Genomic DNA, 12540 nt, shown 5'->3' with positions numbered 1-12540 from the left:
TCGTGACAAGAAGGAGGGTATCGATGGAAAGGAAGTTGGCGAGTCGAGCGGCCAAGGCTATGGCCACCAGTTCATCCTCTTGTAGCTCTCAATGACCTCTTCGACCTTTTCTTTGGTGATCTTCTCTACGTTGTACCTGGTGGTTTGTTAGTATATCGCCGGCTTGATATTTTATGTGAACAGTGGTGTGACTTACTTGAAGCCAGTCTCCTTCTCGAACAGACTCCCGTCCATGCTCAGATCCGCATCTTTTAGCAGCTCCTTCTCCATGTACGGTGTCAGCGGTGTCGATTGGCTGATGCCGGCTTTTTGTTGCAGTTCCGCCCAGGGGTCTAGCGTCTCGTCGTTGACTTCGTCGACGACATGGTCAAGGTTCAGTCGTGCAAAGGCTGAGATGAGTGTGCCGTGGAAGCCGGTTTCGATGTTGAAGATCTTACCCATGAGGGCGGCAGTGTCTTTTTGGGCTAAACGTCATGTTAGTATTTCAGGAGATAGAATGACGTGGTGTGGAGAGGCTTTACAGTGATTCGCATGATCCACAATGTTGAAGGTGGGTGCCGGTCTGCGTCCTGGGGGCCCCTTCATGTACCACTCGACACCATGCCACAGCGCCCTTGTAGAGTCTTCAATGTGCACCAGGTTCGTCTTCAGGTCTTCTTTCCATAGGAAGCGCATCTCCTTTCCTTTGCTCTGGTATACCCTCGCCATGCAAAGCGCCGTGCTCAGGTATTTGCTCGTGTACGGCCCGTAGACGTGTGCCATCCTCATCACTATCAGGTTCAATCCTTCGATCTTGGCCAGGTCCTCCTCAGCCTTGAGTTTCCATTTCGCGAGATTCGACCAGGGTTTCGGCTTGTCGGACTCTTTGCTGGGTGCGCTGTCGGGCTTGTAGACCATGCCGGTGCTGACTTCGAGGAAGCATTTGACCTTGCGTTTCGCGGCTTCGCGGCCAATGGCCATGGACAGGCCGTAGGAGCGGAGCTCGTAGACCTTCTCGTCTTGGGCGAAGCGGGTCTCGCCGCCGCAGTTGAAGACATAGTCGAATTCGGCGCCGCCTTCACGGTCGAATATTCGCGGGAGGGATTCTGTAGGGTTCGAATTAGCCTCGAGCGTCTTGTTGTAGACATCCCTTGGACCCAGAGACACGGTCAGGGGTACGCACTCTCCTGCGCCGCATCCGCCTGTATGAATCGCTCTCTTGAGCACGCCTCCTTGAATTCAGGTGCAAGCCATGCCAGCTCCGGGAGATGTTTGTCGACGATGCGAATCTGCGAGGCGAGGTTGTTGTCGTGGATGTACTTGGTGAGGTGTCGCCCGGTGTAGCCTAATGCACATGGTCAGCCCTCGTGGCATGCTTAGGTTGTGCCCAGCGCGAGCCTTACCCAACCCTCCTATTATCAGCACCGAAGGCTTTTCTGAAGCCATTTCTGGGGTCGCGTATGTTCGTGATCTGCGTCTCCTGTGCGCGCAAGAAGAGATCGCTAGGGGATTCTGAAGGGCGCAGTGGGCGGATGGTGTCTGCTAAGGCACAAGTCGGGGGTGGAGATTTGAGCGGTGCGGATCGCGCTCAGACCGTCTTTGCGAGGAACCAACTGGCGAGGGACAATATCACGGCTGCTATAGGCGAAGTGTCTTGCTGCGATCGTCTGTCTTGCTCACGTTGGAAGAAAGATAACACGCGGCGTTCGTGATCGCGGGCGTCGAGCTGGAACGAGAGGGACTAACCACGAAGAGAGATACTCCAAGTAGGATACCGCGGCACCACAACGATGTCATATAACTCAGGCCCAATATGCGCGACTCATTGACCTGCAGGAGGGGGGCAGTCAGGCCGATATTTAAATGTGCACACCCAAGCCCGGCGATAATTCTCTTCGCAAGAGGCCACGCCCATCACTGAGGCTCAAAAACCAACTATGGCCGCCAGTAGCAGTCATGGTCGGGCACTTGTGGCTGATCCAATGCACACCATAGTGGTCCGCTCCGCAAGCAAGTCGACCGAGATTATGTGGGCTTCGTATGTAGCGAGCCCGCGACAATTGTATTGAAGGCGCCCGCCGCCACCCGCCACATTATGCAACTTGGGCACGAGCACACAATGCGATCCGCTCCACCGTATCCCCTCATATTCACAGCATGACGTTTGCTGTTCCTATCTCCTGGATACATAGCGGTTGTCGCGGGAGATGTACAAGAAGCGGGCGGTGAACGACGGCGCGCTCCCGCAGTGCTGGACCTTGTCTCGAGCTTCAATACTTTGGGCGCATGACAGCCCGACAGTGGGGGTGAACTCCCCCTGAGTTCACACCAACAGAGCTATCAGGTAATCCCTGGCTGACGTAGCCATCCATCCTTGGGCGTTGTCCGACGTTGTGTACAATGTGTAAGCCACATTCGCCATCCTTCAACGAGCGATTACCGAATAAAAAGCAAACAAGTGCGGAGCCGCGAGGTCTGTCGCTAAATCGCCTTCCCCTTTACAGACACGATGCTGGGGTTGTCCTTCTAGCTTAACGTCTAGCCTGCATAAAACCCTCGCTTCGTAACAAGTTCAGATAACTTCACCGGGCTAGGCAATGTGACAAGAAATTCGGCTCGTAGCATTGCCGATATGTATTCAATATTATGGTCATTGAGTCAAGTAAGACCTCGTAGCGGCCGAGTTAGACAGCACGAATGCTGTCAGATGTTGCTGTGATTCCGCGGAATGGGGACTACTCATCAGCCCAACGCCCTCGTCGGCGACTTAACATTTATTGTCAAGCCAAGGGACGGCGCCTCCAACATACACAGTTCGTACCGGCGTTGTGTCATGCAGCTCCGGGCTCCGAGGCCTGTCGGCGCCGGGTACCATAGCACACGGCGTGCGAATCTAGAGATCTCTTCGATCTGTACCTCCTATCAATAAATGTAACGCAGGTACCCAGGCCGTATCATTGGCTGCGACGCACTTTCTTACACCGCTCTATGCCACCCATCGTGATTGTGCGACCCGGCCGACATGCAGTTTGCATCCAGAGCAGGTTGTGTGACGGTGCAGTTCAAGACAGGCATGCATGCACAACTTCGGAGTCGAACAGCAGTTCATGCATAGAACGTCACTAAGGATGGTGATCGTCCCGCACTTGCATATGCATCAGTAATCCTTTTCAGCTGAGTCTCTATTTGATATATCGCTGTAGATGACAGGCTAGATCGCAGAGCTACTATGAATATCTTAAAGCTATGCAGTGGACTCCCTGAAGTAAAATGAGATCGCAACGTCATATCGCATGCTCGCCGAACCGTATCACCCATGCCCTTTCATACGGAAATAGTACTAAATGCCATCGTGCTTTTCTTCGCCGCATGTCGCCCAGTCAGTCTCACCCTATGATGCTGTGTGCACCCGATGCAAATCTAAGAAGATGTCCGAAGACAAGGAAACCCCGCCTTGCATGCATGCTTCGCTCTAAAACTCCCAGGTCTCGTCGACTGACTTGATGGCCCAGTCGAACTTCTCGCGGAGTGTCTTGGAGAAGAACTTCTCGATGGGTACGTCGAACTTCTTGGAGAAGACCACCGTGAGACGAGGGTCGATGTAGTTCTAGTTGCGGTTAGTCAGAGATCATGCAAGATGGACGGGGAGTGACTTACGATCTTGGACGTGCCAAGGGCAACCTCCTTGTTGCCCTCCTTGTCCTCCATCTGTATCTTCATGTTCTCAATGCGCTGGTTGAGCTTGTCGATGTTACCCTCAAGCTTGTCGACTGTTGGACCCTTGCCCTCAGCTTCGACCTTGCCAGTCTTGTTTTCCTTCTTGTATTTGGCGGCCAGCTCATTGACCTTCTCCATACGCTCCTCGAGCTCCTTAGGCTTCATCTCCTTCTCGCCGTCGGCCTTGAGCTTCTCGTTCTCTTTCTCGAACTTCTTGGTGATCTTTTGTCGCATCTCTTCGATCTCTGCCTCCTGGTGCTGTTTGACCCACTCCATGTCGAGGTCTTCGGGTCGCTCAAAGTACTCAGCACCCTTCTTCTTCTTGATCTTCGGGTCCACGTCGATCATCATCATCTTGGTCCTCCAAACCTGATAACGAAGACCATTAATCTGACAGAAGTTAGCATAGTAAAATGGCGGAATGTGCGACGACAACATACCCTCTCGTTCATCTTCTCGATGGAGGTTGCGTGACTCGCAGCGACAGTACGCTTGTGGTTACACAGAATGGCAACTTCACGATTGGCATCGTTGTAAGCCTTCACCTTCTCCTGGACTGTGCCAGTAGCCTTCATCTCCTTGAGCAGCCGGGCCATTGTGTACGAGGCGTTGTAGGTACGGAATACCTTTGCGGTGAGACCAGGCATGTAGCTTGTCAGATGCTTGTTGAGACCCGACGTAGTCAGTCGATCGAAGATGTCATCGCCTGTGGTCTTGGGCTCCTTCTTGAACAGCTTCAGGTTCTTGAAGACTTGCGGATCGACCTTGACTTCGTCGTAGAACCGAATACTGTCTTTACCCAAGAAGTCAAAGATGACAGTCTCCGGCGGCTTCAGAGTGATATGCTGAAACTTGAGCGAGCAGCAACCGACGGTATCAGCCTCATCCTCTCCCTTCTCGTTACCAGCACGGAGGGCGAACTGATCAATGAGGTAGATGGCGGTAGCACGTTGACGATCAGCCATCATCTTGGAATTGAGATCTTTGCGGTAGTCTTTGCGGATGCGGTCGATGTGCTTCTTGAGTTCTCGCGCCTTCTCGAACTTCTTGAAATCGCTCTGGCCCTTGATGTCGGAGTTGGCAGCGAGCATGACGTACTTATAAGCACTGTTGATGTTTTCTTGCCACATAGCCAGCCATGTGCCTTCGTGATCGTGCTTGACCGCCTTCCATTTGTGACCCGCGGGTGGCTCAGGGACTTTGGCATTCTCGCCAATGTTGATGGTGATTTGCTCGGGCATAACGCGCTCCTTTACACGACCGGTCTTGGGATGCTCACCACGACCACGGAAAAGACCGGGGGGTTCAACGCGGAAGTTGCCGACCTTTTGCTTGCGACCATCCCACAGGCAGTACATGTACTGAGCCTCAGCAGCCTCCTTCTCAGCCTTGAGCGCTTTCTTCTCGGCTTGCGAGAGAGCCTTCTTCTTAGCGCGCTCCGCGTCGAACCATTCGAAGATGGGCTTGAAATCACACTTCTCAAACTTCTTGATCTTGACTGTGTTTCCATCTTTGTCTTTGCCGTGTCCAGTCTTATCCAGAACCTTAGTAAAGTCCTCGAAGAAGTTTTTGTTGAAGGTAGGGTTCTCGACGTTGTGGGTGGAGTTCAGCATGCTTCCGTAGAAAGTAGCTACCTCCTCGGCGTCCTTGTGCAGGGTAACAGGTACACCATCGTATACCAGTTTGACGTGTTTGGGAAGCGGCTCGTACTCGGGAGGAAAGACAACACCGGCGTGTTCCAGTGTGTCCCACTTCTTGGTGCCATCACTCTTGCCTGGGTCCTCCCACCAGCGGTACTCTTCCTCCTCGTTCTCAGCCTCCTCGTCCTGCTCAGTCTCCTCTTTCTTGACTTTGCCCTTGCCCTTCTTGACAGGCGCGGCGGCGGCAGGCTTCGCTTTGGTGGCTTTCTTCGGGGCAGCCTTTTTGGCGAGCGGCGCGTCAGAATCGGACTCTTCCTTCTTGACTCCGTTTGTCTTCTTGGCCGGCGCCTTCTTCTTCGCAAGAGGAATGTCGTCGTCGCTGTCGCTTTCTACCTTCTGCTTGCGCTTCGGGGCAGCCTTCTCTTTGCTGCGCATGGCCTTGGCCTCCTTTGCAGCGGCCTTCTCGATGGACTCCTTCTTCTTAGTGAGCTTCGTTGCGAGAGGCACGTCGGAGTCGGCAGACTCTCCGATTTGTTCGGCGCTTGCTTTGGGGAGCACCCTGGCCTTGAGAGGCACATCGCTGAGTTCTGACTCGGAGTCGTCCTGGGTGGGTTTTGCTTGCTGTGAGGTCCGCCGCCGTTTACTCTGCTGAAAAGTTAGTCCAGCTTAACGCGCGTGAATTTCATCAAGGGCGACCTACCAAAGGCTTGTCGTCATCCTCGGAGCTACTGGCGTCCTTGTACGATTTGCTGTTTGTGACGCTGCTGCGCGACTTGCGCTTTCCGTTGGCGCCGTTGGTCTCGGGCGCATCGATATCCATCTTGTCGTCATCGGCGACGGGACCCATGCGGATTGAGATGCCTGGCTCGACGTGACCGTTGGAAGGGACTTGGGCGTCCATTTTTCTGTCTTCTTCTTTGGTGATCTGTTCTTTGGACTTTGCTGTTGGAAAAGTTTCGTTAGCCATTTTGCGTCTTTAGTGGAGGCGCACTGGTTGCGCTACGTTGGGTAAGGTAGCGAGGGAGGAGGTTGGTAATAGTTGGGAGGTGAGAGGGTGGAATTTGACAAGGGCGATCGGGGCGCGTGAGAGGGAGATAGCCGTGGCGCGTGGAGATAGCGCAGATTGCCGGGCGCACTCACCTTGGTTCTTTCCTCTCACAAGGGGAGTGTCGTCGTCTGAAGAGGACATGATGGGAGAGACAGGCGCGCGCCGGGATTGCGGATAATAAAAAACAGGACGGGCGTGCTCAGCGAGATCTGGCGCAGATCGAGGAAACCTAGTGGGAATGAAAGAGCGGAGCCCGTGGAAGGGTGAGAGTTGTGGAGAGACGCGCGCCGCTTGCGGGCAAACACGTCGTGCGATTGAGGCGATGTTGAAGTTTGAGGCAGCAGGGACGAAGGGAATAGACGAGGGCGGACAGAGGATGCTGAGTTAAGTGAAGCGCAGCCAGGGAGCCATTGCCCAGCTGTGCTTCACTAAGTCCACCAGCGCACGGGCGTTCGGCCTTTGCAGCAGATGCGTAACCTCACCATCGATCGATGCACTAGGACGCTGCAAATCGGCTACCAGCGAACACAGCCATTGTGCAAGCTGCTTGCTTTTCCTACAATACGGAACATGCGGAACGGTGCGTCAAGGCTTTGGTGGGTGCCTAGTTGGTGCCTGCCACCTGTTCCTCCATTGTTCGTGCCTATGTCCTCCTAATGTTGTCACGACGATGTCGTCTTTGGGGCCATTTTCAGACTCCTCGGACTTCAGCATGGTTCAAAGACACACTCTACACTGCACGCAGACTGCCACGAGCGTGGCGGCGCCGGTGAGAGGCTCCGCATCCGGTGTCCTCTGCTGGAATCTCTCACGTGACACTTGGCGTGTTAGCGCGGAAAGCAATTCAGTGTCCCGACTGCCCGATGAGAGCTTCCGCTCAGCAAAGACAGCAGTGAAGCACCACCACCGGCTGTCGCCATCTCCACTCATCTCAATCCGTAGCCATGATGCTGTCACGAGCTGCGCGCCCGGCCTTCAAGGCGGGCATGGCCGCCGCCGCCGCCCGGTACGCTCCCACCTCAGCCCGCAGCTTTTCTCGCGCTCTGCGACCCCCCATTGCCGGAGCCATTGCATCGCCCACTGCATCAATCGCTGACTGGAACTTGTGTATCTAGGCCCGCCACCCTCTCCGTCTCCAACGCTGCCGGCTATGCCACCCTCCGTGAAATCGAGGGCCGCCTCAAGTCGATTCGCAACATCGAGAAGATCACCAAGACCATGAAGGTCGTCGCCTCCACCAAGCTCACCCGTGCCCAGAAGGCCATGACCGAGTCCCGCAAGTACGGCCAGACGTCCAACACCGTTTTCGAGAGCGCCGAGACCAAGCCCATCGAGAGTGAGGGCAAGAAGAACCTGGTCATCGTCTGCAGCTCCGACAAGGGCCTCTGCGGTGGTATCCACTCGGGAATGTCGAGGAAGGTCAGGGCTATGCTCCAACAGAATTCCGACATTGAGTTGGCTGTCATTGGCGAGAAGTGCAAGGCGCAACTTGGTCGTTCCAACGGAAAGAACATGGTCCTGTCCTTCGCCGGTGCCGGAAAGGACGTTCCTACCTTTGCCGACTCCCTGCACATTGCCGACCAGATCTCTATGCTGCCCACCGAATACGCTTCCATCAAGATCGTCTACAACAAGTTCATCAACGCTTCGAGTTACGAGGCCACCATCCAGGAGGCCTACTCTGAGGAGGCTATTGCCCAGTCTGGTACGTCACACCTCCAAGTAGCAAAATTCATGTCTGACAATCTATCTAGCCAACTTCTCTGCTTTCGAGATTGAGGATGAGGTTCTCCCTAACCTCCGCGAGTACGCCCTTGCCAACTCGCTCTTCTGGGCGCTGGCTGAGGGTCACGCTTGCGAGCAGTCTGCGCGTCAAAACGCCATGGACAATGCTTCCAAGAACGCTGGAGACATGATCAACAAGTTCCAGATTCTCTACAACCGAACGCGTCAAGCCGTCATTACTGGCGAACTTGTCGAGATTATTACCGGTGCCGCTGCTTCCGAGGGTTAAGCGCTCCAGGAGCTTTAGACTTGATATCCCAATGATCTGGTTCCATCTCCCTCATGGGCTGTGTAGAATAACCATCTGTTCATAGCTCTTTTGTACCAGCCAGTTCGTGGAAAACATTCATGGTTGAATCTCGTGCCTTGTGTCATGTCTGCTTCTCGACCGCATCTACGCTGCGGCCTACGTCACATCTGGGCAGCACCGTGTAGATCTAGGTACTGTCATGCTCATCACGTGTGTCAGCTCTCCTGCAGCACCATTGTCGTCGCAGGAATGGAGGCTAAGATCACCAGCCACCTTCAGGAGCGCCCCGGCATCCTCCGTCCTCGCTACGATCTCCACGCCAGATCGGAAACGGTCGCTTGGGTAAACACCACGCTGATGTGTGCTGCAGTGCAGCGCGATCGGCCTCGGATCTAGATCAATCATCTGCAAGTTGGCATGTGTGTGATATATCTCGTCATGGTCCAACAGCAAATTGGCAAAGCTAATGTCCGGCTTACAATGCCGACCTGTCCCTTAGCTGTAGGTCATGAGTCGCAGACAACGGCAGAGGAAAAAATCGCCGGCAGACGACTACACCACTACTCAGTGAGGCAGCAACTATGCACACCAACAGCCATGAGACTGCAAATCAAGCAGTCTGCACGAGGGTTCTTCAAACCTTATGCGTGCTTCAACCCCAATGACGGCAAGTGTTTGCGTACCTGACCACCTTCGGCGCGCTAAGGGTAGGGATAGCTGGTTTATGAAACGTAACCTGCATTCGAAACGGACTCGCCCCTCTTACCACACCCTCACCCGCAGAAATAGTACGTCAGGCCTAGTCAGGCACGGTCAGGCCCTCAGGCATCATATAATATGGCCCATTATGGGCGTTCGCATTGCTTTTGATCTTGATTCTCCACTCAACGCTCCGGTAGTCGTTCTGAGGAGCTGGCAAATATCCCGAGGTCTCAATACCTAGGTAGCATCAACAAGTGGAAAGCGCACCTGCATTATTGCCTTTACTGCTTACGCCGCTACCAATTCAACAAGTCTTGACGACCTCAACCCTGGAGCCGGCTTCACTTTTTTCATTCTTTGAGGCTGCGCTTCTCTCTTTTCGTTCCGCCTCTACCCGGTCTGCTTCACGCCCAAGGTCACATTCGCAACTACAATTCAATCGCTGCTTGTCTTTCAATCAAGTTCGACCCACAGTCACCGATCCACAACTTCGAACGCCTGAGCAATATGTTGGCGCAGGCTGGAACCTACATGTTGAAAGCGAAAATGCAGGCTCTCAAGGATCTGTATGCTAGTCGACACTACACACAGTGCGCAACTTTTGGAGAGCGTTTGCTCGGCGATATCAATGACAAGGTATGTAAAAGTAATAGTACGCCGCGTACCTTCCATGATCTGAAGGTCGCCAAAGCAGGTGCAACACGTCAGAAGCAAGTGCTAACGAACAACAGATCCATCCCATCCACTCCGCTTATCTGAACTTTTACATCGCCCTCTCTCACGACACACTAGCGAGAGAAGCGACGCTGAAAAACCGCTACAAGGAACTGAACGCGGCGGAAAAGTACTACAATGAGACCATCGTCGCTCTTACACCACCTTCGCCATCTTCCACTGCGCCGATGGAGGACGACGACCAGCCTCTGACACCAGACTCTGCGACCATCCCAGACGAACAGACCTGGTTCCGGCGTTCATCCAGAGTCAGGTCCTTTGACTCAACAAGCAGCTATCGCAGCTCGACCTCAAGCACAGATTCCTACGCCTTCGACCTGGAGGTAGATCCAGATCTTGCGCTGAGGAATTTCCGCTTCCCATCCCCACCCGGCAAAAACGTGGAATGGGACTCGTGTGCCGACCCTAGACCCTTGTCCCGCCACATCAAGAACGACAGCATCCTATCACCTCTATCCACAGACCATGTGCGATCGAAACCAGGGGTCCAGCTTCCGAGTGGCACCCCCGCCTTTGTCCGCATGGTAGAGGGCCATCTTACTAGTGTGCGGACCCTAAAAGAGACGACCGGTGTCCGTGGTGTGCGTTTCGCATTCCCGACTCCTTCGCCATCCCCCACCAAGTCGCAGTTTAAAGATCCTCGCAGCAGCTGCATGCTGACAGACGAGGATCGGGAGAAGCTGCAGCAGAAGAGGAAGAACATGACATGGCGCCCACGCTTCAACCCTGAAAGCGTGCAGAAGCTGTGTAGCGATGCGCTGGCAGAGCTCTCGTAGCTGTCAGCATGTCCTTTCGTGGAAATCTCCTCAACTCTCGTCGCAACGATTCAACGCGGATGATCCACGAACATACCCATGCGTTTTGTCACGGTCAACGAGACACACATCCTACACGACTTTCTTTGATGTTCATTTAGCAAGGTGTCCCAGGTGGACAAATTCTCATATACCCCGGTTGATACTTATCGGTTTCGTCTCTGTAAAGCTATGATTTTTGTACAAATACGCGTCAGTTACGAATGTCTAGTTGTATCAATAGAAGCAAGCTTGTTTTTCTCTCTAGACCGTGCTTCGATCTTGTTCTAGCATAGTCGTCAACGTCAATGAAGATGTTTTGAGTTTGAGGTACCAGGTCATACACATGAAACCTGCTCCCTTAATGCGAGATGCGATGTGAAAGTATGGTGTAATCATTTATTATGCCTTTTGACAACCGCTCAAAGGCACAATGCCAGATGGACTAATCCATGCAAAAGAAGTCGCTCCGTGATATCGTAGACTTTTCGAAACCCGCCACCGTAATGCCCTAAAACGCCATTGCAATGCAAATTCTTCCACACTCCTGTTCTAAAGAGCTTTCTACTTTTGCATCTCATCCAGCCCTCTCTTAATCCTCTGACACTTGATCTTGAGCAGCTTGACACTCTCCAAGAATAGCTCGTCGCTCTCCCACTGGCCAGTGCTTTCTACCTTGAAGATGAAGTGGTCTCGTATCCGACCCAGCTTCACCTTGTCTTTGAATTCGGGATGTCTTAAGCATTCTCTGCTGACGGTGTCGTTCATGGCGTTCTCGACTACAGCCTTGGGCTCGCCTTCCTTGCCTTCTAGCTCGGCGTGTTTCTGAGCATCCTCGGAAGTGACCTTGTCGAGCTTGATGACGCCCCGGGGGAAGCAGCGCGCGAACTTCTTTGCGTCGGCGCCGATGATGGGTTTCGTGATGTCGATGGTAGGCATAAGGCGGTACGAAGCCGTTGCGACGGGCGAGAACTTGGCGTGGTCTTGTCCGATACCCTTGATAGCGTGCATGCTGAGACAAATGCTCTGCCCTGGCCTCATCTTTGCGATCAGGATATCCGGGTTTGTCGACCGAATCTCTTTTCCTTCGCTTTGCGCAAACTTCTCCTCTTGACGGCCGTGGGGTTGGAAGACAATGTCTTTAGCGTAGACATTGTGGCCGACGTAGAGTTTATCGGGATCGGTCTCTCCAGCTACTGCTCGTTGCAGACCGCCCTCTTGCCATGTGCATTCCACGTCTAATCGCAGCGCAATGGTGTTGTAGTCTGAGGGTGTTCCGGAGCCTTCGTCATCGTCTGTAGGCTTCTTGTACCATTTCAGCCAGCGGAGACCCTCGCGGTCGCCGCAGAGGGGGATTAGGCCCAGGCGGTGGGCGAGCACTTCGTCTTGGATGATGGATGTGTTTTGGTAGATGAAGACGTCTTCTATGGCGAGCGTAGGGATTTCGGAGAGGAGAATGCGGCGGAAGGCGTTTGCAACCGAGGTGTCGATACCAGTGAGGGAGAACTCGGCGTTGTTGGGGACAAATTTGTGGAAGGTGACGTTGAAGTTCTGAACTTTTGGTCAGTACGCAGTCATGTATTTTTGACGTGAATCTGGTCGCGCATACCTCCTTGAAGTATTCCAAGTCCCATTCGTGGTTCTCGCCCGGCCAGTGTCCTGGGAAGTCGGTAGACTGCTGGTTGGTGACGGTCTCTGGACCAACTCCAAGCGTCTGATCGTGGCATTAGCAGATAATCAACCACATATTCCAAGTCGCGTAAGTACCTTGCGCTTGATCTGCTCCTGTGCACTCGGCGTCGACATGGTTGCGGTGTTGGGGTCAAGTTTGGTGTTTTCGGAGGGGAGCACTTTCCATGTTCACAAAAAGTTCGAGGAAGGCGCCGGCAC

General features: G+C 53.7%; 5 protein-coding genes across 5 annotated transcripts; 2 read left to right on the top strand and 3 right to left on the bottom strand.

Moving 5' to 3' along the window:
- Positions 1 to 57: 57 nt before the first annotated feature.
- On the bottom strand, positions 58 to 1425 carry J4E87_002269 (uncharacterized protein; the record flags this gene model as incomplete). The annotated part of the gene is made up of 5 exons (XM_049373907.1): positions 58 to 136; positions 197 to 464; positions 522 to 1085; positions 1163 to 1324; positions 1383 to 1425. 5 exons carry the CDS (start codon positions 1423 to 1425, stop codon positions 58 to 60), a joined length of 1116 nt encoding a protein of 371 aa, XP_049236047.1.
- A 2026-nt stretch (positions 1426 to 3451) lies between these two features.
- On the bottom strand, positions 3452 to 6525 carry J4E87_002268 (uncharacterized protein; the record flags this gene model as incomplete). Its single annotated transcript, XM_049373906.1, has 5 exons — positions 3452 to 3586; positions 3637 to 4086; positions 4137 to 5981; positions 6037 to 6278; positions 6477 to 6525. The coding sequence occupies 5 exons, from the start codon at positions 6523 to 6525 to the stop codon at positions 3452 to 3454; spliced, it is 2721 nt and encodes a 906-aa protein (XP_049236046.1).
- An 803-nt stretch (positions 6526 to 7328) lies between these two features.
- On the top strand, positions 7329 to 8398 carry J4E87_002267 (uncharacterized protein; the record flags this gene model as incomplete). Its single annotated transcript, XM_049373905.1, has 3 exons — positions 7329 to 7390; positions 7500 to 8089; positions 8139 to 8398. 3 exons carry the CDS (start codon positions 7329 to 7331, stop codon positions 8396 to 8398), a joined length of 912 nt encoding a protein of 303 aa, XP_049236045.1.
- Positions 8399 to 9628: 1230 nt separating this feature from the next.
- Positions 9629 to 10632, top strand: J4E87_002266 (uncharacterized protein; the record flags this gene model as incomplete). The annotated part of the gene is made up of 2 exons (XM_049373904.1): positions 9629 to 9757; positions 9853 to 10632. The coding sequence occupies 2 exons, from the start codon at positions 9629 to 9631 to the stop codon at positions 10630 to 10632; spliced, it is 909 nt and encodes a 302-aa protein (XP_049236044.1).
- Positions 10633 to 11214: 582 nt separating this feature from the next.
- Positions 11215 to 12456, bottom strand: J4E87_002265 (uncharacterized protein; the record flags this gene model as incomplete). Its single annotated transcript, XM_049373903.1, has 3 exons — positions 11215 to 12201; positions 12260 to 12364; positions 12418 to 12456. 3 exons carry the CDS (start codon positions 12454 to 12456, stop codon positions 11215 to 11217), a joined length of 1131 nt encoding a protein of 376 aa, XP_049236043.1.
- Positions 12457 to 12540: the final 84 nt, after the last annotated feature.

Source organism: Alternaria ethzedia, assembly GCF_023757985.1.
Source record: "Alternaria ethzedia strain BMP 0044 chromosome Unknown scaffold_4, whole genome shotgun sequence".
In the NCBI taxonomy this organism is placed as follows: Eukaryota; Fungi; Ascomycota; class Dothideomycetes; order Pleosporales; family Pleosporaceae; genus Alternaria; species Alternaria ethzedia.
The sequence above is the reverse complement of the archived record's forward strand: the minus strand, read 5'-3'. Positions and strand labels throughout refer to the sequence as shown.